This window comes from Drosophila suzukii, chromosome X (assembly GCF_043229965.1).
Source record: "Drosophila suzukii chromosome X, CBGP_Dsuzu_IsoJpt1.0, whole genome shotgun sequence".
NCBI lineage: Eukaryota > Metazoa > Arthropoda > Insecta > Diptera > Drosophilidae > Drosophila > Drosophila suzukii.
In genome coordinates, this window is record NC_092084.1 from 24,587,765 (window position 1) to 24,607,513 (window position 19,749).

The following is a 19,749-nucleotide window of genomic DNA, read 5'->3' on the forward strand; positions in this document are numbered from 1 at the left end:
CTTCGTACGAAATTACCCTGTCATTTTTATAAAATCATTTCGCACCTACATGTTAATGCACAATATAGCTATTTTCTCGCCAAGAGCAGCCAGCACTGTCCTGTTATTCCAGCACGTCCCGCTTCTCTCGTTACCTTCCAGGAATGAAGATCATTCTGCTGCCCTCTCGCTCACACCACCAAGCCGATGCAGACACTTGCAAATCTCCTGCATCTCCCTGTCCCGCTCACTCTCTCCCCCGCTGTGAGAGAGTGAACTTGTGAGGCGAAAATCTGGAAAATCCACTGCGCCTGTGTACACACTGCTGACCATCGAGACAATGGGCTAGAAAGAGCCAGCACGCCCAGGAACCCAATTCCAGCGATTCATCACGCTCAATTCTGATCCCGAATACGAAACCCCTAACCCTGGACGGGCCCATAAAAATAAATTAGTTTTGTTGCACTGGCATTTCAATTTGCTGCCTTGTTTGGAAAAGTGGAAATGTCCTCATCGTATTTCATAATCCATATCTGAAGGGGATTCTGTCTAACGGTTTCGACTGGAAGCACTTGGGAACTCAAGCAGGGGCGTGCGAAGGAGAATTTTTGGGGCCATCACTTGTCCAGTGATTTTACCGCAAAATTTCTGGAAACAAATATGTAATAGACGTTTGTTATTAAATATCTCATATGTCCTCTGTTCTTCATTATTGAAATTACAAAAAATAAGTTTCCAGGTAATAAATATATGATTACTGCTAAACTTTATGAAAATTACTAAATAGTTATATTTTGTAAGCCTAGACGAAGAGGCGACGTAATAATTTAATTTAATAAAATTAACGGATTCCTTATACATTTTAAAATTTAAAAAAAATCATTAACACTATATTCAAACATTTTTGATCAGTTGAACTTCATTACTACGTAGTTAAACGAAACAGAAAGGAACATTTTTGGGTAACCACTATTGATTTGATTTATGTGACATATCTGAGAATATCTACAATAATGGTAGTTTGGAGGTCTACAAATGCCCTCCCAAAATATCCTACCTACGCCCCTGATCCGAACTTTGCAAAACTCACATATTGCCCTCTTGCTCGCTCCCGCCGTGATGCCCAGGTAGAATCCCTCGTGAAACGAGTTATCTCCTTGGATTTTCATGGTTTTCGGCTTATCGTTAGACGTGTGTTGATGTTTTTATGGTTTTCCTGGGTAAAACAAACAATGCTACGCAATCCTTCACAAATAAATCACGTTCCTAACCGCAGATCGCCTCCTCCTCCGCAAATGCAGGTAAACAGACGACGACAGGCGATTTTCACATTTCTCCGGTTTATTGGTTAACAGTGAGTGGGGAAAAAATAATATAATGGATAGCGTATAGCGATGCTGGCGGGATTACTGCCAGGACTACCAGGATGGTGCCTTATCCGCGCTGCCGTCAGAGCGGCCGTACAGGGCGCTCTTATCCCGGAACATGGTCAAGCGGTCCGTCTCCTTTTTGTCCAGGAAGTGCCCGATGGCGAATCCCAGCAGGGGCAGTGCGCCCCACAGTGCTCGCTTGTCCAGTCCTAGGACCATGGTGTCTCCGCTCTATATATGGGGGTTGGAGCCTCTATCGCTGATTCCTTAGCTGGGCGCTTTGTGCCAACTGAAGCTGCTGGCGTTTCCACTCGCGGGTGTGCGACCAATCTGCGTAAATCGAGCCGACTGCAACAGTGGGAAAGAATATCACTGCGCCGTACTTTCGAGCCAATTGCACCACAATCCCACTGCCCATAGGTCTGCAAGACAAGCACACGAGATGGGGATTTGTGAGACACAGGTGTAATGTGCGTTGGGGTTTTTGTTATGTTATGGTGAGAATTTTGCCGGATTACGTAATGAAAATGAGTGATATCTCCCAAGCGGCGTGTTAATTAAGTGCGTTTCGTCGAACCCTTCTTACACCGTGTGTGCGCCGAGTCTTCAGTTATGTTTCGGGGTTAGTTTCCCTTGATTTTGGTCTCCAATTTGCTAAATTAGTTTTGTTTTCAACTTACTTATAGCATCGATAGCACCAGGGCTGTCGACTCGTTTTTAGTTGAATGAAATTGACAGCGATTGCCTATCGATTATCAGTAACGGGGATGCCACCTAGCGAAAAGTCATAGAATCAGCTAAAAAAAAAGCTAGCTTCTATTTTGAGAAATTGTATAAATTTGAAATTAAAAATAATATATAATAGTTAAAATTTCTAATGCAATAGATTTTACAAATAACTTACAAAAATAATAGCTTGAGGTATACATGACAAATGTAAGCCCGCTAAAACATTTAAATCCAAGGCGTCTATCGATAAGTGGGCTTGCACTTATCGACCATCGGCCGCCCGTCAATTGTTTTCATAAATTGACGTGTCGTGTCAAATGCGAAAAAACCCAGAATAAACCGTAAACACACTCGCATGGAGTTCCTGAAGAGTGGCATAAAGACGGTGCTGGGCGGCACGGAGCCGGGCCAGCAGCCGAGTGCCGCTGAGACGGTGGAAAAGCTGGTGGACCGCGTCTACTCCTCGACGCTCCTGGAGGATCGGAGGGATGCTTGCCGGGCGCTGAAGGCCCTGTCCCGCAAATACCGCATCGAGGTGGGCGCCCAGGGCATGCCGCCGCTGGTGCAGGTGCTCCAGAACGACGGACAGGATGCGGAGATCATCAGCTATGCGCTGGACACCCTGTGCAACGTGGTAACCAGCGAGGAATTCGACGAGGAGGCCGACAATCCCACGGTTTCGGTAAATGTGGGCGAGCAGTTCACGGAGATGTTTATCAAGACGCCGGAGCATGTCACCCTGGTGATGGGCTACCTGGACGAGTACGATTTCCGGGTGCGTCGCGCTGCCATACAACTGATAACGTCCCTCATCTCGAACAAGACGCGGGAACTGCAGGATCTGGTCCTGGTCAGCCCCATGGGCGTGTCCAAGCTGATGGATCTGCTGACGGACAGTCGCGAGGTGATCCGCAACGATGTCCTGCTGCTGCTGATCGAACTGACCAAGGGCAACTCGAATATCCAGAAGATTGTGGCCTTTGAGAACGCTTTCGATCGCCTGTTCGAGATTGTCCGGGAGGAGGGCTGCTCCGATGGCGGCATAGTGGTGGAGGACTGCCTGATACTGCTACTGAATCTCCTTAAGAACAACTCCAGTAACCAGCAGTTCTTCAAGGAGGGCAGCTACATTCAGCGTTTGGCGCCGATGTTCGAGCTTTCCCAGGATACGGAGGAGACGGGCTGGTCGCCGCAGAAGGTCTCGAACTTTCACTGCCTGTTGCAAGTGGTCCGGGCACTGGTCACACCCAGTAATCAACAGCAGGTGGTGGCCGCCTGCCAGCGTGTCATGCAAAAGTCCCGGCTGCTCCATGCTCTCTGCGAGATTCTGATGAGTAGCGGTGTGCCAGCGGATATACTCACGGAGACGATCAATGCCGTGGCCGAAGTGGTGCGCGGCGATCGCGATAACCAAGACGAACTGGGAAGGGTTATGGCCCCGAGCAGTCCACCCAGACCGGCCATTGTGGTCCTGCTAATGTCTATGATTAATGAGAAACAGTTGCTCGCTCTGCGTTGCGCCGTTCTCTACTGCTTTGAGTGCTTCCTTTACCGCAATGCCGATGGCCAACGGGCGGTGGTGCAGACCCTGCTGCCCTCCAGTACCTCCGATGTGAGTGCCCTTTCGACGGGCCAACTACTTTGCACCGGACTCTTCTCTACAGACGCTCTGGCCAACTGGTTCTCCGCCGTGGCCCTGATGCACTCCCTCGTGGAGAATGTGGCTCTCAAAGAGGAACTTCTGCGCGTTCTGCTGGCAACACCCGGTGGCCAAAGGCCCATCACGCTGCTCGAGCAGTGCACCAATCTCATGCAGCAGGAGCGCTACCGTTTGCAAAGCAAGGTAGGCCTGCTAATGCTTCTCAGCCTGTGGCTAGCCCACTGCCCGGGAGCGGTGAAGGCTCTGCTGGAGACGCAGGGCACCATGGCCTATCTGACGGCCCAACTCTGCTCCAACGAGCACGACGAACGCGAGTTCCTGGTCCAGGGCATGTGCGCCTTCCTCATGGGCCTGTGCATCCAGTTCAATGACAACTCGCTGCCCGGCCAGAAGCGCGAGGACATCAGTCAGCTGATCATCAAGCGAATTGGTCAAGAGAGCTTCTGCAGCAAACTGGGCGAGGTCTCGCGCCACGAGGCCTACAGCAGGGCCTGCAAGCAAGCGCAGATCCGGGCCAAATCCGCCGGAGAACTACTGCTCGACTACGAGTACTGCAAGCTGTACAAGGGCTTGGAGGCTCTGATTGCCAAGCTGGTCAGCGGATTCGATGTGGATGGCATTGAACTGACGGAACTCACCCTGAGTTCGGAAGCTTCTGCTCTGGTCTCCCAGTATAAGGGAATTATTCGCGGCATGGATGCCCAGATTCAAGCCCTGCAGCAATCCTCCAAGGAACTGGAGCAGGAGAATGCTGAGCTGAAGGAAAAACTCGGTGAGGAGCAGTCGCTCAAGGCGCAGCTTTTGGACCAGAACACACTGCTTAAGGCGCAGCTGGGAGCCTCGGCGGGTCAGGTGCAGTCCACCCCGGGATCGGAAGCCACAACGGCCAACGAGGAGGAGCTGAATGCTGCTCGCTACCAAGCCAACATGTACTTCGCCGAGAATATCCGGCTGACCAAGGAGCTGGAGACGCTGCGTCAACAGTTCTCTGCCGAAAAACAGCGGGCGGATGCGGCGCAGGAATCCCTTGCGGCCACGCAAAAGGATCAGGAGGATCTGCTCGAACTGCTGGCCGACCAGGAGGCCAAACTGACGCGATACGAGGAAGCAGCTTCTAATGAAGCTCCCAGCGGGCCGGCAGCCGAGGAGGAGAGTCCCATCCCAAGTGGCACCGCCAGCAGATAAGGATCCTTTTCCGGATAACTTGCTGACCACGTATTACAACAGGATACTGCTCGACTGCCCAAAAAACCCCTTACCTTCTTATATACACACATTCTACTTGTTTTTATTTATATATATTTTACTTACGTACAGAATATATGTTTAGATCGGAATTTAAAACCAATGCAAGATTGTTTTGGCGGGAACTGCAGGAAATCGCAAGAGATAGCTACACATCCGCGCACGTTTTTTGCTTCCATCTCTTTCCAATCTGTCCTTAACTTTTTGTTTGCTTAGTCAATGGGTTAACTTGTCTTATTTTTTGATGGCCAAATAATACCCTTTTTAGACAAATTTATTGTAGGGGTTATTTGGCAATAATGCTTGTATTTAAAAATAATAGTATATTATTGTTTACTTTAAGAATACTCCTTTAAAACTTTTTGGACCCAGCTTTTCGCAATCTATTCTAATTTGGATGTTCCTTTTGTAGAAAATAAAAATATATATACGTATAATCATCAGCTAAGAATGCCAAACCATGTTTCAAATAAACTATTGTCAGAACTGTTGCATTTACCTGACGGAAAAATTGAATAAATAAATTTAAATCAATATATTGAAGTTCCCAGACTATCTTATTTGTTTTTCCATTGGGGGGACACGACTGATTGGATAGTCTGCTCATCTAGTATGGCCCTCAAAAGACTACAAATTCAACACAAACACACCGCATTGTATACCATTTTTTCACATTTATTTAACGTAAATGGTTACAAAGTTTCTTTTATCCTCTCGTAGATCATTTTGATCCGATCTACGTTCAGTTTCTGCTTAAACGAAGAATGTGGGTTCCGTGTCGGCGGCATTTACTTCTTGTCGCTCGAGATGGAGCTCTTGGACTCGCGGATGGAGGCGGAGCGGCGGCGCTTGGCCTCCTCGCGCTTGGCCTTGGACTCCTTCTTGCGCTGCACCAACAGCTTGGCGTAGTCGGCGGCAGCCTCCTTGGAGGCAGTCTGGCGCTTCTTCTTCAGCGCAATGCGACGGTGCTTGCGCTGCAGCACAACGGGGGTGATCAGGCGCTGGATCTTGGGGGCCTTGGAGGTGGCCTTCTTGTTGTCCTTGGCGGGCAGAGGGCGACGCACCACAAAGCGACGCACATCATCCTCCTTCCTCAGGTTGAACAGCTTGCGGATCTTGCTGGCACGCTTGGGTCCCAGGCGACGTGGGACGGAGGTGTCGGTGAGGCCGGCGATGTCCTGCTCGCCCTTCTTCAGCACAACCAGAGCCAGCACGGACATGTTGGCGTCCACGATGCATCCGCGCACGGACTTGCGCTTGCGCTCGCCAGTGCGGCGTGGGCGGTAGCACGAGTGTCCCTTCTTCAGGAGCAGACGCACACGACCTGTGGGTTGGTGAATGTGTAAATTAGTAGGGTCTTCTTCAGGAGGTTTTGTGGATATGGCCAGTGATTGGAAGTCAACTAGGTGGGATATCAAAGAAGGCTAAATTACTTGGATCACAAAAACCCCAACTATTGTATCAAAATAAGTTTCCTTGACTTTCTTTATACCCCTATACCCTACCTAGGTTATGTTTAAAAATGTGTTTTAATTGTTACAATAGATTAAAAAATTCTAGTTGAATATCTAATTGATACATTTCCCACTTTTTAAGTACAACCTTCTGATATAAAGTTACTAAACTACTATCTATAAAGAATTTATAAGCTAAATTCCGAGGATGAATCAATCATACCATTAACGAAATATACACAATCTTGAAAGACGCCAACCCAGGTTATTTTAGGAAACCCTTTTTATAACGAGATAATGATAAACCTCAAGATCTTGTTTTAGGTTATGTTAGGGAACCCTTCTTATCGATCAGACAGATCTATATCTCAGGGTCTTATGCTGGGATATGATATTTACCATTGACCCATAGATAGGTTATGTTAATAAACAATTTTGGATTTCCAATTACTTCCCAGTAAGGTTTCATAAATACTAATCCTTTAATGGAAACTGATAGTATGTTATAGACCTGGCGCTACAAGGGTTACCAGCAAGTTATGCCGGTAACCCATACAAAACCCATATCCCTCCAATCACTGCGAATCCCAAAATGCCGATGGCAAACTCACCGTGGGTCAGGACACCCTGCTTCATGGGGAATCCCTGCTTGTCGTTGCCGCCGGCGATGCGCAGCTGGTAGCCCTTCCACTCATCTCCGAGGATGTCGGCCTCGACGACCTGGCCCATACGCTTCTCGTAGAAGACACGCAGCTTGTGCTCGTCGACCACCTCGAACAGCTTTTGGCATCCCGTCGCGGGATAGGAAACGTTGAGCTGCAACACACAAACAAAAAAACAAGGCACACATAATGTAGTTGTCGTACACAAAAAATATACAAAGTTCGAGTTCGAGTCGGATAAAATATCATCTACTCGTTTAAACGCAATCACTGGTTATTTTCGCTCGCAATCGATCTGAACACCGCGCCAGTGCTTGCGTTTAGTCATTTTCGACATATTTCCCATTGGCCACCGGGCTAACACAGTTAAATTCACAAATTTTCAGCACACCTTCATATTGTCGGTCTGTTTGCACGCAACGCAGAAAAAAAAAGAATCGGCCGAGGTCTGTTGGCTGCCAGCGCAGGGTTGGAAAAGACCGATAGGAGGAAGTGGAGATGGGAGGTGGACTGGTTGCTCCGTCTCATATCGATATTTCGCGATCACGGCGATATTTGTTTACTCTTTGTACGGACTTTCCTAACCATTCCATTAAATAAATTTAACTAGTAAAAGTAATATTACATTTTCATCTAAAATTGTATTATAGACATATTAACATGAGATATTTTATTGTCTATAACATTTTAATTTTTACCGTCAATAAATTTGTATAGTTTTGGTCTCTCAAAAACAAATATTTTATATAAGTTTTCTTAATAATAAGAAATTCGTTTACCGCCTTAAAAGAAATCTTGGTAACATGGTTTTAGATATTAACCTAGTTGAAAAAAATATATATATCAATTTAAAATTTAACAGGCTTGGTTTGGTTATATTTTGGTGACGTTTTGGTATAGGTATAGACTGCATACTTCTGAAATAAAAAGGGTTATGAAAAACCCGAAAAAAATGCAGAAAATGTTATTATTCAATTTTTATAATCATATATGTTTCAAAAGATCGAGGGTGATAGTTTTATTTCGATTCTTATTAAATTAACTGAAAACAAAATAATTTTTTCAATTTTTAATTTTGATATAGTTATCACTTTTTTAGATAAAAGCTAACAAATAATAATGATTTAACACGTTTTTTTTAAATTAAAATCGTTACGGTCCCTGAAAATAACATAAATAATTATTACTTTTCTTAAAGAAATATTTATTTTTATAAAGTCACTTACCAGTTTCAGTATCGCACGTGCACCATCCCTGGGTAAATAAGCCTATCGAAATGGCAGCCCTGCTGTAACGTTGCCGGACGGTCAAAAAATGTGTTTTGTTTTTCGAGTTCTAGACTAGCTGGCAACGCCCACTGCTTTGTTGCAACACGTGTAGTGATTAGAATTTCTTGATTTTGTTACAACGACTGACATTTAAGGATATTTTGGCAAAATGGGCAAGCCAAAGAAGGCCAATGTGGCGACGATCAAGAATGTGAACCTGGAGAAGCAGATCACCGAGGGCAAGGTGGCCAAGAATAAGACCAAGGATAAGGTCAAACTGCGGGCCGAGGAATCGGCGGTAAGAGATAAAGTTTAAAACGCACTTAGAAATATGTATAACTTGATCTTCCACCATTTTTTCACAGAACATCGATGCCAGGAGCAGCCAGAAGATCCTGGCCGCTGCCAAGCTGCAGCAGCTGGAACTGGACGAGGAGAACTTCCCGAGTTTGGTGACCGTCAAGAAAGTCAACTTCAATTTGAGTAAGTGCACCAAATATTATTTTTCCAAGGTAGATAAAGGATAAAGTCCTCTGATTTTGCTAAAATGTCATTCTTATACTAATTTTAACTAACTCTACATCACTGATTTCCTTTCCTCAGACGACGGCAATGCCAAGGAGGATGAGGAAGTCAACGAGAACGACTTCATGGCCGACCTGGACATGGACGACGACGATGTGGCCGCCTTCGAGCGCTTCCAGCAGCCGGCGCAGGAGGGCAAGCGCACGCTGCACCTCTCCAAGATGATAATGCAGAAGATCCAGGAGAAGGAGGCAGACATACACACCAAGATCTCCGACGAGGGCTCGCTGAAGATCGAGGAGATTGACCCCAAGGTGAAGGAGATGTACGAGGGTGTACGCGATGTGCTCAAACGCTATCGCAGTGGCAAGATACCAAAGGCCTTTAAGATCATACCCAAGTTGCGCAACTGGGAGCAGATCCTGTTCATCACGGAGCCACATAATTGGAGCGCAGCTGCCATGTTCCAGGGCACCCGCATCTTCTGTTCGGTGCTGTCGCAAGCGATGGCCCAAAGATTCTACAACCTGGTGCTGCTACCACGTGTTCGCGACGATCTCTGCGAGTACAAGAAGCTGAATATGCATCTGTACAATGCCCTGAAGAGGGCTCTTTTCAAGCCGGCTGCCTTTATGAAGGGCATCATCCTGCCGCTGCTGGAGGGCGGCGATTGTACGCTGCGCGAGGCCATCATCTTTGGCAGCGTGGTGGCCCGCAGCTCCATTCCCGTCCTGCACTCCTCCGCCTGTCTGTTGAAGATCTGCGAGATGGCCTACTCGGGCGCCAACTCCATCTTCATTCGCTACTTCCTGGACAAGCGGTATGCTCTGCCTTATCGCGTGGTGGATGCCGCCGTCTTTCACTTTCTGAGGTGGGTTTATCTATTTATTTTGTAAAGACTTGATTTAACAATAGCTTTCTTCATTAGATTCGAGAACGACAAGCGGGAGCTGCCAGTGCTATGGCACCAGAGCCTGCTCACCTTTGCGCAGCGCTACAAGAACGACATATCCTCCGAACAGAGGGATGCCCTGCTCCAGCTCCTAAAGTAAGTTTAGACAAACCTATTGAAAACCGAAGGTTAAAACTTATTGTTTAAAATTACAGGAAGAAGAGCCATTTCAAGATTACGCCCGATGTGAGGAGGGAGCTGCAGGCGGCCAGTTGCCGCGATGTGGAGATGATGGAGACGGATAATGGCCTGGCTGGGCAGCCAGCCAAGATGTACACAGATGCCGATGTGGAGTACGAAGGCTGAGGCAGTAATAGCTTAGGTTAAATTTAAGATGATATTGTTTTACTATTTAATACCACGAACAGCAGTTCGGATAGTCTTTATATATGTAAATATATACCTACATATGCAGTGAAAATAGAATTTAGTTGTTCGCCCATGGGGAAATGAAAAGCAGTTTTAATCTTTTGAATGTTTTAATAGAAAAAACAAATGTGTGTGTGTTTTTATACAATTTTGCATTAGTTTTTAGTTACTTCTTTTGTTTTATTTTTTTGTTTGACAATGACGGTATCTTTGGGGCCGTCGCAGTCGCATCGGCTATTGACCAGATGGCCCGCATTATACATTATGTATGTATGTAGTTTTATAATCTCAATTTTAAATGTAGTAATTATTAAATATAATTCTGTAACCAAAATCTTTCTAAAAGTTTCGTTTCGTCACTTTCATTAGTCTCTAAGTATTGTTTCGTTATCTCACTCCAACATTTGTTTTGTTTTGTTTTTCATTTGTGTTATTTAAGGGCCAAGGATTCCAAGGATTCAGACCAAGGACCGTTTTGGGTCGGGATCAATTTGAATAATGTACAATAACTACACTGGACCATTTGAAATTAGTTTACCCAAGTACTTAGGCCTCGAGCCCTATCAATATTTTTGTTTCTTATGTTTCTTATTCCAAGCTGAGCTTTGATTTCAAAATACAATTTGTAAAGAGAGTGTTGTATATTAACCGATCTTGAAAGCAATATGAATTTGGAAAGCCGTCAGTGAGTAGGGATATCGAAAGTTATTGGGGCTTATATAGGCGGTGATCGTTCAAAGCTAAAGCCAAAGACATAAATTGATATACTCGCATGTAGAGGGGGTACAGTGGGCACTGGCTAAAATGAACACCGAATGAAGGCTTCTCACCTGGCGCCCAAATCGATAAAATGAAAGTGGAAATTATTCATTTGCTTTTTGTTCTTGATCGTTATTTATTTGATTTCAGTGAATTACTTTTTAGTGTTTTTCGTTTCGATTTTGATTTTGGTTTTGGGACCGTTTTCAATCAAACAATCAAGTATTTACCCATTGGTCCGAGTTGTGTTGTGTTTTCGATTCCAAAAAGATACAAATATACAACTAATTTCGTCTGCCTCAAATGGTCATTGGTTCCGCAACCGAATTAACAACAATTAAACGATATGTATCCATTTTGAATGGCACAGTTTTGTTAACGTTAAACATTTCCTAAGTGGTTTCTCCTCTACATTTCTACATTTTTGGGTTTCAATAACTCATGGATTAACTCAGGATAAAACTAACATCTGATCAAGCTCACGCATTAATAATGTTTGGAATTATTTTATAATTTAACAACCTCTTTGATTTATTTTGTTCTTTCTTGGCTTCCTAAACTCTCCAGTTATCGATGGATTGAAATACTCAAAAATCTGAGACAAGGATAAAGAATCGAATAAAGGATGAAGCTACGATTTTGATCGGTATTGATTATTTTACGATTAGAATGATCCCAACTGATATGCTGTTTGATTTCAAGAAGCTACAACCATTTTTTCTTTAACAAGGCCTTGGATCGGAGGTGTATACTATATGTATAAGGGATACAGATACACACGAGCGTTATGGGGCTTTTTAGGAGACGACCTTTGGAAGGCGATTCGAGCGAGAAACAATTATGCCTGGACTGTTGGACCTTACAAATCTATGTATTTCCATAATGACGTGGAGGTAACAAAGAGCTAAATGGATACGTTAGATGCAATAATGGGTATGTATATAAGATCAATATGTTAGCCAACATAAACACGGCCGTTTTGGTAGTACAATTCGATTCGATTATGATAATAATGTCATGTTCTAGCGCTAAAAATCAATTTCTCATCTATATTTCGCGTACGCCCTTACTAATACGAGATTTTCTTCCTCACTTGCTTTTCGGTTTCTTATGTTTCGGGATCTTTCGATTTCCGATTTTTAAATACACTTGACTTAAGCTTAGTATTCGGTTTATGCTATGTATCGTATGTTAAACAACCCATGATTAGAGTAAAAGTCGAAAATGCAATCCTGGACAAGATTCTTTTTGGTGTATGCATTTCCCCGCGCCACAATCTGGGATCTACGATCCCCAGACTCCTCCGCGCCGTCATCGCCCCAGTCCCCAGCCCCAGCCCCATCCCAAGCCCAATTCCCGTCTGATTCCGGAAACAGAAATGGATCCGGAGACGCACACGTACACTAGAAATAACACAACCATTGTGGAGGCGTTGGCTTTGAGGCGGCTTCCATCCGCATGCTGCATGGCGGCGGGCTCCTCACCTGAAAGCATTATCATACCATTTATGAGGCGTGTTCCCCTACAAGATCCCCACTTACCGTTCAGCACATGGACCATTACCGTCTCCGTAATCTCGTTGCCCAGCATACAGGTGTAGTTGCCGGTATCCTGACGATTGGCATTGGCGATGTACAGGCGACTCAGAGCTCGTCCTGGCAGCATGTCCGTCTTGACACTACAAACAAAGTAGGGATAAATATTTATAAGGATTTTTATAGCTATTATGATGATCAATGAACTGAGCTACACCACCACACCATTACAAATTTCTTATTTGGTACGTTACATTTTTATAAAGATTTTGTATACTTATAATGATGACCAATGAACTAAATCCAAAAACCAGTCGATTTTGGTATTTTATATCATATCGTAGGCCTTATCTTATTTATGCTGTTACGGAACCAATCATGGAATCATTAAACCTAAAAGCTAGTCGTTTATAAGTTAGTCCGTATGTAGTATATAATATCATATCGAAAGCCTTATCTTAATTTAGTAGAAAATTACACCCAGAGAAAATACATCTAAAAACAAAACATTCTCCACTCGATTTAAATAATTTATGCATATTTAAAAAATGTTTTATAACAATACTTATTTAACTTATTACTTAATTTAATAATTGATAAATGTCTTGTACAGAAATCATACCCCTACGTAGAGTCAAAGTCCTGGTAAAAACTCTAAACATTTTTATAGAACTTCAAGCCTTATGAACTTAATATCATGTCAAGTACCCAATTCGAATCCTACCATATTTCTTATATGAGCATTATATATTTGTGGGGACCTTAAATCCTTATATACTTAATATATCCCACCTAATTCCACCGCGACTGGTGTCGTAGTTGAGCAGCCGCAGTCCGTGCCGCCAGGTGATGTAGGAGGAGGGATGCGGAATCTTGGAAATGACGCACTGCAGCTCGATGGTGCTGCCAGCCTTGTAGTACTTCTCCGGCGTGGCTGAGCCCCGCTCGTCGAGGATCTCCACGTGAGGAACTGGCGGAAAAAGAAAAGGAGTCAGCCTGGAGGAGTTACATTGAACCATTATCATACCAATTATCGTTAGGTAGACGAGCAGGACGAGCGGCGGATGCGAGGACACCTGGCACTCGTAGGGACCCTCGTCCCGCTCGTTGGCAAACTGGATGAGCAGCTTCCAGTCGTTGGGCTCCTCGAACTCCAGCGAGTACCGCGAGTCCCCGCTATACGTGTGCTGGCCAAAGGTGATCAGGGTGAGATCGTCGCCACGTCGCCGCATCCAGGACACCGTCTTGCCCTGCAGATCGTTCACCCTGCAGTGCAGATAGACGCTCGACGAGAGCTGGGTGCTGATGTTCAAGGTCGTGAACGGGTCGGCGAAGAAGGGGAACGGCTCGTGGGTGGTCGTCTCGGTGACCTCCAGCTCCTCATCCTCGGGCGTGTCGGTGAACGGCGACGAGAACTCCTGCCAGAAGTTCTTGGGGAACGTGTCGAAGGGATCGCCAGCTCGCGGTCGTTTTACTTTTCGAAAAATGGATTTAAACATATGAAATCAGGTTTTTAGATAGATGATCCATTGTAATTTATTAAAATAAACTTTAAGAAATGTTAAAAACACCAAATTTATTTAGAATATTAAGGTTTTAAGTTGCATAAAGTACAGCATTTTATTATTTTTGATTATAATAATCTTAAGATCTAAAAATAAAAACTGATATATTTTGTATAATACATATACAAATTTTACAAAGATGCGCATCTTAAATATTAAGCAGGTATTATCTTAATATTCAGATTTAATGTTAATATATGTATTAGGTACACTATATAATTCCATTTGATACACTTTATATCATTAAATATTATACCCATCATATTTTTAGATCAAATTAGCATAAATAAATATTTTTCCTTTGACTAATCGAAAGAGTCAACGCAAATAGTTAGACTCCGGGTGAAATTTGCCAAAGTTTGAGTTGGGTAAAAGTTTTGTGATGTGATTAGGGATAGCAAAAGAAGAAGAAGAAGAAGAGGGGGAGGCTAAAGTATGAGAACACTCACATGTGGTCGACGTGGAGCCCGAGCCGATGTGATGGAGTGAGGAGTATATAATCGCCAGTATCCAAAACAGCCTCGATCTCATCACTGCAACAGAGTATCTTCATATGCCGATACGATACGATGCGGGGCACAGACGCAGGACACGGATATGGGTACGGGATGATGCATCAACTGGCGCCACTCACCGCAGGATATGCGCCTGTAATCTGTTCTATATCGATCCAAAGCCAACTGCATCAGCGTCCCACTGCATTGCCAGCGGATTTCACTTCGCTCATGGACTACCCTGAGCCCATATATTGGACATATTGCACTTAAGGATTTGGATTCGCAAAGAGTCCTTGCTCGAATATTTTTGTTTGACACTTCACGGCGCGCGGGTGACTGGGGGGTGGGCTGAGGAATGTCGGAAAATTGGAAAATCGGAAAAGCGTTTATTAACCAGCTCGTGTTGCGTGTGTATTTATCCTTTTGCAACTGCTGCTTGGATGGCCAATAAGCGGGAATGTAGGTCAGGGCATGCTCTGCGCATGGCCAGCATCCACATCCCTAGGAGACGAAACCGAAACGAAGTCCCCTTCCCGAACCCCGAAATAAATAGAAGACGAGACTCACCACTTTAGGCTGAAACAATTACAAAGTAGTACTATATTCCCTAAAAATACGGATTTTATGCTTTTGGCCGAGGAGTTTCGCTTGCATTGACCCAAAAAAAGCTCTTTTGAGTTCGGCGGATGGTTCAGATAGAGATTTGTAATATCTTCAATATATAAATACGTATTTGCCGGGCCGTAGAAGTTGTTGTTCCCTCACCCACAATTGCTGCGGCACTGAGTTCGCTCCGAAAGTCCAGCATCTCTCTCGACAACTTCGGAATCTAGAGATTTCCAACCATTAAACAGGGTTCCACAAATCTGCTAGTCCTTAAAATGTATGTAAACAAGATCTAAGAGTATAAATAAAATTGATATAAAAATGTATTACGCGTCCAGTCTAAAAATTCAGCCAAGTTATCTTTTTTATTATTTAGAATAAGCTCAAAATTCAAAAACCGATAGAAACTCGATAGTTATCGATAGGCAAAGGATTATCCTCGCACAACACAGTCTCTATTGCCATCTCGCTTTGTCATTAATTTACCGTTAACATAACAGTCGTTACTCACTTTATCAGGAATTTAAATGACTAATTGTCCAGCCACTAAATCCATACATATGTGCATATGTATGTAGTTCAAATTAAATTGTTTATGGCACTTATTTATGCTTCCTGCGCATGTGCAGTAAAACCGTACAACTAATTCGGTGGTTGCCACAGCTTTATGTGTATGGGTGAGAACATAGAACTTACACTGGCGGCGTATAATAAGTGCATATCTTTTATTTATTGCGCGAATTCTTAGGTATTAAAGCTTTCGAAAAATAACTTATTGAGGTTTTACTTGACTATTTTAAATTTTAAATTAGAACACTTCAAAACATATTTATATAATTTTTAAGTTTGTTAAAAAAAAGGAAAGAATATTTATATAAACATTGTGCCTTCCGATTTAATTAGAATTTATAAATATAGTTTTTTAAATGGGCTTTAAATAGTTTTTTTTTAACTTTTTTAACACAGTGGAGCTTTTATCTTTAAGCAATATTTTCAAAATATGTAAGTATAATGTGTAGGGTTATAGAACACGCAAGCATAAAAATTTCTTTTAATAGTGGACGATTTAGTTTTCATCCCCATTTCTAAATCAGTGTTGAACATAACGGTTCTTGGTGTGATTAATTTTGACGAGCAGTGTTTACAGCCGCCCTTATCTTTGGTTTTTGGTGGTGTGAGTGCCTCGCGATATGAAATGACATAAGTGTGCACACACACACCCCTGATGGGGGCACATGGATGCGGAAAAGAACCGTTCATTCGCATTCTTGCCGCTGACAATTGACATTCTCAATCGCTTTTTCCATTTGTTTTCATTTTCTCCTTCTGCCTTCTTTTTCACCTTTCGAAGAAAACGCACTTTGAATATTAAATCAGGCGAATACGAAAACCGAGAAATCGAAAATCACTGCCGATTTCGAAGGGTGTGTGTGGTTGTGGTGTGGAATTACTACGATACGATACGGCGACATAGGGCAGCGCAGTCGGCAGCGGCGAAAAAGCAGCGGCGTCAGCATTTCCATTTCGGCATTGCAGCTCAAAAATCGGAGAATCAGAAACTAATCAGCCGGCAGAGGCTATAGCAGTCGTCCGATCCCAAATCGCGGAGTATAATACCAGGAAATAATACCCATTGACATGGAGGAGAACAATTCCCGAGTGCTGAGCCTGCTGGGCGGTCTGGCCATCGGAATCGTGGGCTTCCAGGTCTTCCGAAAGGTCCTGCCCTGGATTTACGCCAATGTCGTAGGTCCCAAGGTCTTTGGCTCCTCGGTGGATCTTTCCAAAATGGGCGAATGGGCAGGTAAGTCGGTTGCTACGAAAAAAAATTGCCGGAAAGGAATGGTAAACGAGGGCAGTTCGAGTGCACAGTGAAAAAAAAGGTACAGCTATCAAAAGTTTATTTGGTATCCATAATAAAATATAAATAGTTTCATATACATACATACAAATGTGCATAAAGGTCGTAACCCTTTACGTTTTCTGAAAACAAGGGTTACAAACCTTATACACAAATATAAACCTTTAAAAAGGAGATCTTTAAAAACTTAAGCATTTTAATTAAATTTCCAATAATTTGATTGGTGGTTTTGAGATATTTCTTGAATATTTTTTTATTCCGAATAAAACAAATTTTCCTAAAATAATATTTTAGAAGCCTAAAACCTGCTTCAAATTTTTATAAATTCCAGAATATGTATGTATAATATTTGATTTATTAGAAATATTTCTTAATTTCCTATGGAATACCTGGTTTGGTCAGATTTTTTCACTGTGAGCGATAAGAACGTTCCCCACGCCCCATTAAGTCCACCGATAACCCGTAGAACTTTTGGCTAACTTGTATAATTTGCAGTTGTCACCGGCTCGACCGATGGAATTGGCAAGGCCTACGCCAAGGAGGTATGTAAATGATTTCGCGTTGACCCAATTTTGACCAGCAAGCCAAGTTCTTCCAAGTCCCACTAATGACTATTGCCAACGGGAAGCGGGTCAAATGCAAAAATCTAAAAATGAGCAATTAGAAATTACTAATTACCGAATTGAGTGTCGCCCACAATGACTTGGACATTGGTTTTGCGGTCGCCGATGCATTAGCCAAGTGAATCTGCACTTTGAAATCGATCTCCAGTCTCCAGTTTAGTCGCAAACATTCCCTAATAGTGTTTGCTTGGCTGAAAATTACTACGTGTGCAGCCTTCACACCTGTACCTTTTGTTATTTATTTTTACAAAGTGCAGTCGCATTGTTTTTTTTTTTGGAAGACGGGCGGTTCCCGGTTTCATTTTGTAATACCCACTTGGGACATTCAAAGCTAGAACCCATAGAGAACACGTGTTGCCCGAGTGGCTATTTACTATACCTATATATACCCATATAGGGTGGAGTACAGGGCCCCGCCCGAAGCTTCTGCCAAATTAGCATTCGATGTGCGTCGAACGCACAGAAAATGGTTCAATGTCCACTCCAAATACCTATTTATTCACGTATTTCTTTTACTTCACACTGACATTATTTCCTGTTCTTCGCTTTACCGGGTTATCAGAATTTAAAGCCCCCATTCTTCATTAGGAACATTATTTGTTTTAATAACATTTGTATTTATGTCGAACAAGCAAAGTTCGGGGCTTGTTTATCTTAGTTCTGATAAAAGAATAAGGTTTTCAAAAGTCGGTAAATATAATCAGGCATTTTTTGACTAATATTTATATCCAATTCTTCAATTTTGGAAGGAAGCTCTTTGTACTTATTCAAATAGTAATATCTGTTGAAACGAATCCAAAATCCAAAACCTATACCCTTTTATATTAAACTTTACCACTAAAAATTCAATGTATAATAAAAAACTGTTCTAAATATTTTAGTAATATTTATAAAACCTATTTTAGCTGGCTCGCAGGGGACTGAAACTGGTGCTGATCAGCAGATCCCTGGAAAAACTGAATGTGGTGGCCAAGGAGATAGGTAAGTCCACTCAACAAAGACAGTCAACGATCGACTCTAACTAGTTTAAAACCTGCATACTTTCAGGGGATAAGTACGGCGTGGAGGTGCGCGTGATCGATGTGGACTTCACCGGTGGCGCCGAGATCTACGACAAGATCCGCGAAAAAACCACTGGCCTGAATATCGGTGTGCTGGTCAACAATGTGGGCATCAGCTACAGCCATCCGGAGTACTTTCTGGACTGCTACAAGGCCGATCCCAAGTTCCTTCGCAACATTGTGGCCGCCAATATTCACTCGGTGACCCACATGACCGCCCTCTTCCTGCCTGGCATGATTACCCAGCGTCGCGGAGTGATTATCAACCTGTCGTCCACCGCCGGAGTCATTCCCAATCCTCTGCTGAGCGTGTACAGTGCCACTAAGGTGAGGTGAAAGCCCTTTTTACATTGAAATTTTTATTTATTCCCCTTGATTTCTGCAGGCCTTTGTCAACAAATTCAGCGACGACCTGCAGACGGAGTACAAGGAGCACGGAATCCTCATCCAGAGCGTCCAGCCGGGCTTCGTGGCCACCAACATGTCGAAGATCCGCAAGGCCAGCGTGTTCGCTCCCTCGCCGGAGACCTATGTGCGCTCGGCTCTGTCGACCCTGGGAATTGCCACCCAGACGGCGGGCTATCTGCCACATGCCCTGCTCCAGCTGGTCATTCACTTCACGGAGGCCGTGTTTGGCGAGCAGTTCGCCCGCAGCGTGGTCCTCAAGAACATCCTGGGCACCCGGAAGCGGGCCCTGCGCCGTCTGGCCAAGGAGCAGTAGGAGAGGTGGAGCTGAGAAGGATGAGGCGGATGAGGCATTTATTGGGAGTCGGTTGGGGTGGAGCGCCAGTTGGGTTGTGGGGAAAATCCGGCTAGTCATGTAGCTTACGAAATCACCGCGCGTCATATGAATCAACAAACAGAAAGCTTGAAATACCAAAAATGTTTCCCGAATAAACTAAGACTAGTTAGTTTTTGTCATTGAATAACATTGGAGATTCGCAAACAGCCATGTCATGTAAACAATAAAACCATGTGTGCAAACACAAAGTGACTAGATAAATATATCTAGTTTCTAATGACAAACAA

General features: G+C 43.7%; 7 protein-coding genes across 8 annotated transcripts; 3 read left to right on the plus strand and 4 right to left on the minus strand.

Annotated features, from left to right (window-relative positions):
* Nucleotides 1-1,302: 1,302 nt before the first annotated feature.
* ND-MNLL (NADH dehydrogenase (ubiquinone) MNLL subunit) lies at nt 1,303-1,568 on the minus strand. The gene has a single exon (XM_017067502.4). The coding sequence runs from the start codon at nt 1,566-1,568 to the stop codon at nt 1,398-1,400; it is 171 nt and encodes a 56-aa protein (XP_016922991.2). The 3' UTR covers nt 1,303-1,397.
* LOC108004567 (uncharacterized) lies at nt 1,303-1,767 on the minus strand. The gene has a single exon (XM_065867576.2). The coding sequence runs from the start codon at nt 1,765-1,767 to the stop codon at nt 1,603-1,605; it is 165 nt and encodes a 54-aa protein (XP_065723648.1). The 3' UTR covers nt 1,303-1,602.
* Nucleotides 1,768-2,342: 575 nt separating this feature from the next.
* Nucleotides 2,343-5,086, plus strand: p115 (General vesicular transport factor p115). Its single transcript, XM_017067718.4, has one exon. It carries the CDS (start codon nt 2,434-2,436, stop codon nt 4,921-4,923), a length of 2,490 nt encoding a protein of 829 aa, XP_016923207.1. The 5' UTR covers nt 2,343-2,433; the 3' UTR covers nt 4,924-5,086.
* Nucleotides 5,087-5,637: 551 nt separating this feature from the next.
* RpS6 (ribosomal protein S6) lies at nt 5,638-7,533 on the minus strand. The gene is made up of 3 exons (XM_017067719.4): nt 7,491-7,533; nt 7,049-7,253; nt 5,638-6,307 (listed from the first exon to the last, which is right to left on the minus strand). The coding sequence occupies exons 1-3, from the start codon at nt 7,494-7,496 to the stop codon at nt 5,772-5,774; spliced, it is 747 nt and encodes a 248-aa protein (XP_016923208.1). The 5' UTR covers nt 7,497-7,533; the 3' UTR covers nt 5,638-5,771.
* An 895-nt stretch (nt 7,534-8,428) lies between these two features.
* Nucleotides 8,429-10,270, plus strand: bys (Bystin). Its single transcript, XM_017067765.4, has 5 exons — nt 8,429-8,665; nt 8,733-8,850; nt 8,971-9,763; nt 9,821-9,940; nt 10,000-10,270. The coding sequence occupies exons 1-5, from the start codon at nt 8,537-8,539 to the stop codon at nt 10,148-10,150; spliced, it is 1,311 nt and encodes a 436-aa protein (XP_016923254.2). The 5' UTR covers nt 8,429-8,536; the 3' UTR covers nt 10,151-10,270.
* A 1,104-nt stretch (nt 10,271-11,374) lies between these two features.
* dpr14 (defective proboscis extension response 14) lies at nt 11,375-16,027 on the minus strand. Of its 2 annotated transcripts, none has more exons than XM_065868011.2 (6): nt 15,335-16,027; nt 14,522-14,917; nt 13,535-13,981; nt 13,300-13,477; nt 12,514-12,650; nt 11,375-12,456 (listed from the first exon to the last, which is right to left on the minus strand). In XM_065868011.2, exons 2-6 carry the CDS (start codon nt 14,601-14,603, stop codon nt 12,284-12,286), a joined length of 1,017 nt encoding a protein of 338 aa, XP_065724083.1. In that variant the 5' UTR covers nt 14,604-14,917; nt 15,335-16,027; the 3' UTR covers nt 11,375-12,283. The 2 variants fall into 2 exon arrangements, with proteins under 2 accessions (XP_065724083.1, XP_016923255.1); XM_017067766.4 differs by having other exon boundaries at nt 15,137-15,373.
* Nucleotides 16,028-16,459: 432 nt separating this feature from the next.
* On the plus strand, nt 16,460-19,749 carry spidey (hydroxysteroid 17-beta dehydrogenase 12 spidey). The gene is made up of 5 exons (XM_017090615.4): nt 16,460-16,979; nt 17,532-17,578; nt 18,565-18,640; nt 18,707-19,047; nt 19,106-19,749. Exons 1-5 carry the CDS (start codon nt 16,814-16,816, stop codon nt 19,439-19,441), a joined length of 966 nt encoding a protein of 321 aa, XP_016946104.2. The 5' UTR covers nt 16,460-16,813; the 3' UTR covers nt 19,442-19,749.

Coding starts and splice junctions, on each gene's coding strand:
- ND-MNLL (XM_017067502.4), bottom strand. CDS start 1,568: ATGGTCCTAGGACTGGACAAGCGAGCACTGTGGGGCGCACTGCCCCTG.
- LOC108004567 (XM_065867576.2), bottom strand. CDS start 1,767: ATGGGCAGTGGGATTGTGGTGCAATTGGCTCGAAAGTACGGCGCAGTG.
- p115 (XM_017067718.4), top strand. CDS start 2,434: ATGGAGTTCCTGAAGAGTGGCATAAAGACGGTGCTGGGCGGCACGGAG.
- RpS6 (XM_017067719.4), bottom strand. Junction 6,308..7,048: donor GCAGGGTGTCCTGACCCACG/GTGAGTTTGCCA, acceptor ACCAACCCACAG/GTCGTGTGCGTCTGCTCCTG.
- bys (XM_017067765.4), top strand. CDS start 8,537: ATGGGCAAGCCAAAGAAGGCCAATGTGGCGACGATCAAGAATGTGAAC. Junction 8,851..8,970: donor GAAAGTCAACTTCAATTTGA/GTAAGTGCACCA, acceptor TCCTTTCCTCAG/ACGACGGCAATGCCAAGGAG. Junction 9,764..9,820: donor GCCGTCTTTCACTTTCTGAG/GTGGGTTTATCT, acceptor TTTCTTCATTAG/ATTCGAGAACGACAAGCGGG.
- dpr14 (XM_065868011.2), bottom strand. CDS start 14,603: ATGAGATCGAGGCTGTTTTGGATACTGGCGATTATATACTCCTCACTC. Junction 12,651..13,299: donor ACCAGTCGCGGTGGAATTAG/GTGGGATATATT, acceptor CTTTGTTTGTAG/TGTCAAGACGGACATGCTGC. Junction 12,457..12,513: donor AATGGTCCATGTGCTGAACG/GTAAGTGGGGAT, acceptor TAATGCTTTCAG/GTGAGGAGCCCGCCGCCATG.
- spidey (XM_017090615.4), top strand. CDS start 16,814: ATGGAGGAGAACAATTCCCGAGTGCTGAGCCTGCTGGGCGGTCTGGCC. Junction 16,980..17,531: donor CAAAATGGGCGAATGGGCAG/GTAAGTCGGTTG, acceptor TATAATTTGCAG/TTGTCACCGGCTCGACCGAT. Junction 19,048..19,105: donor GCGTGTACAGTGCCACTAAG/GTGAGGTGAAAG, acceptor TGATTTCTGCAG/GCCTTTGTCAACAAATTCAG.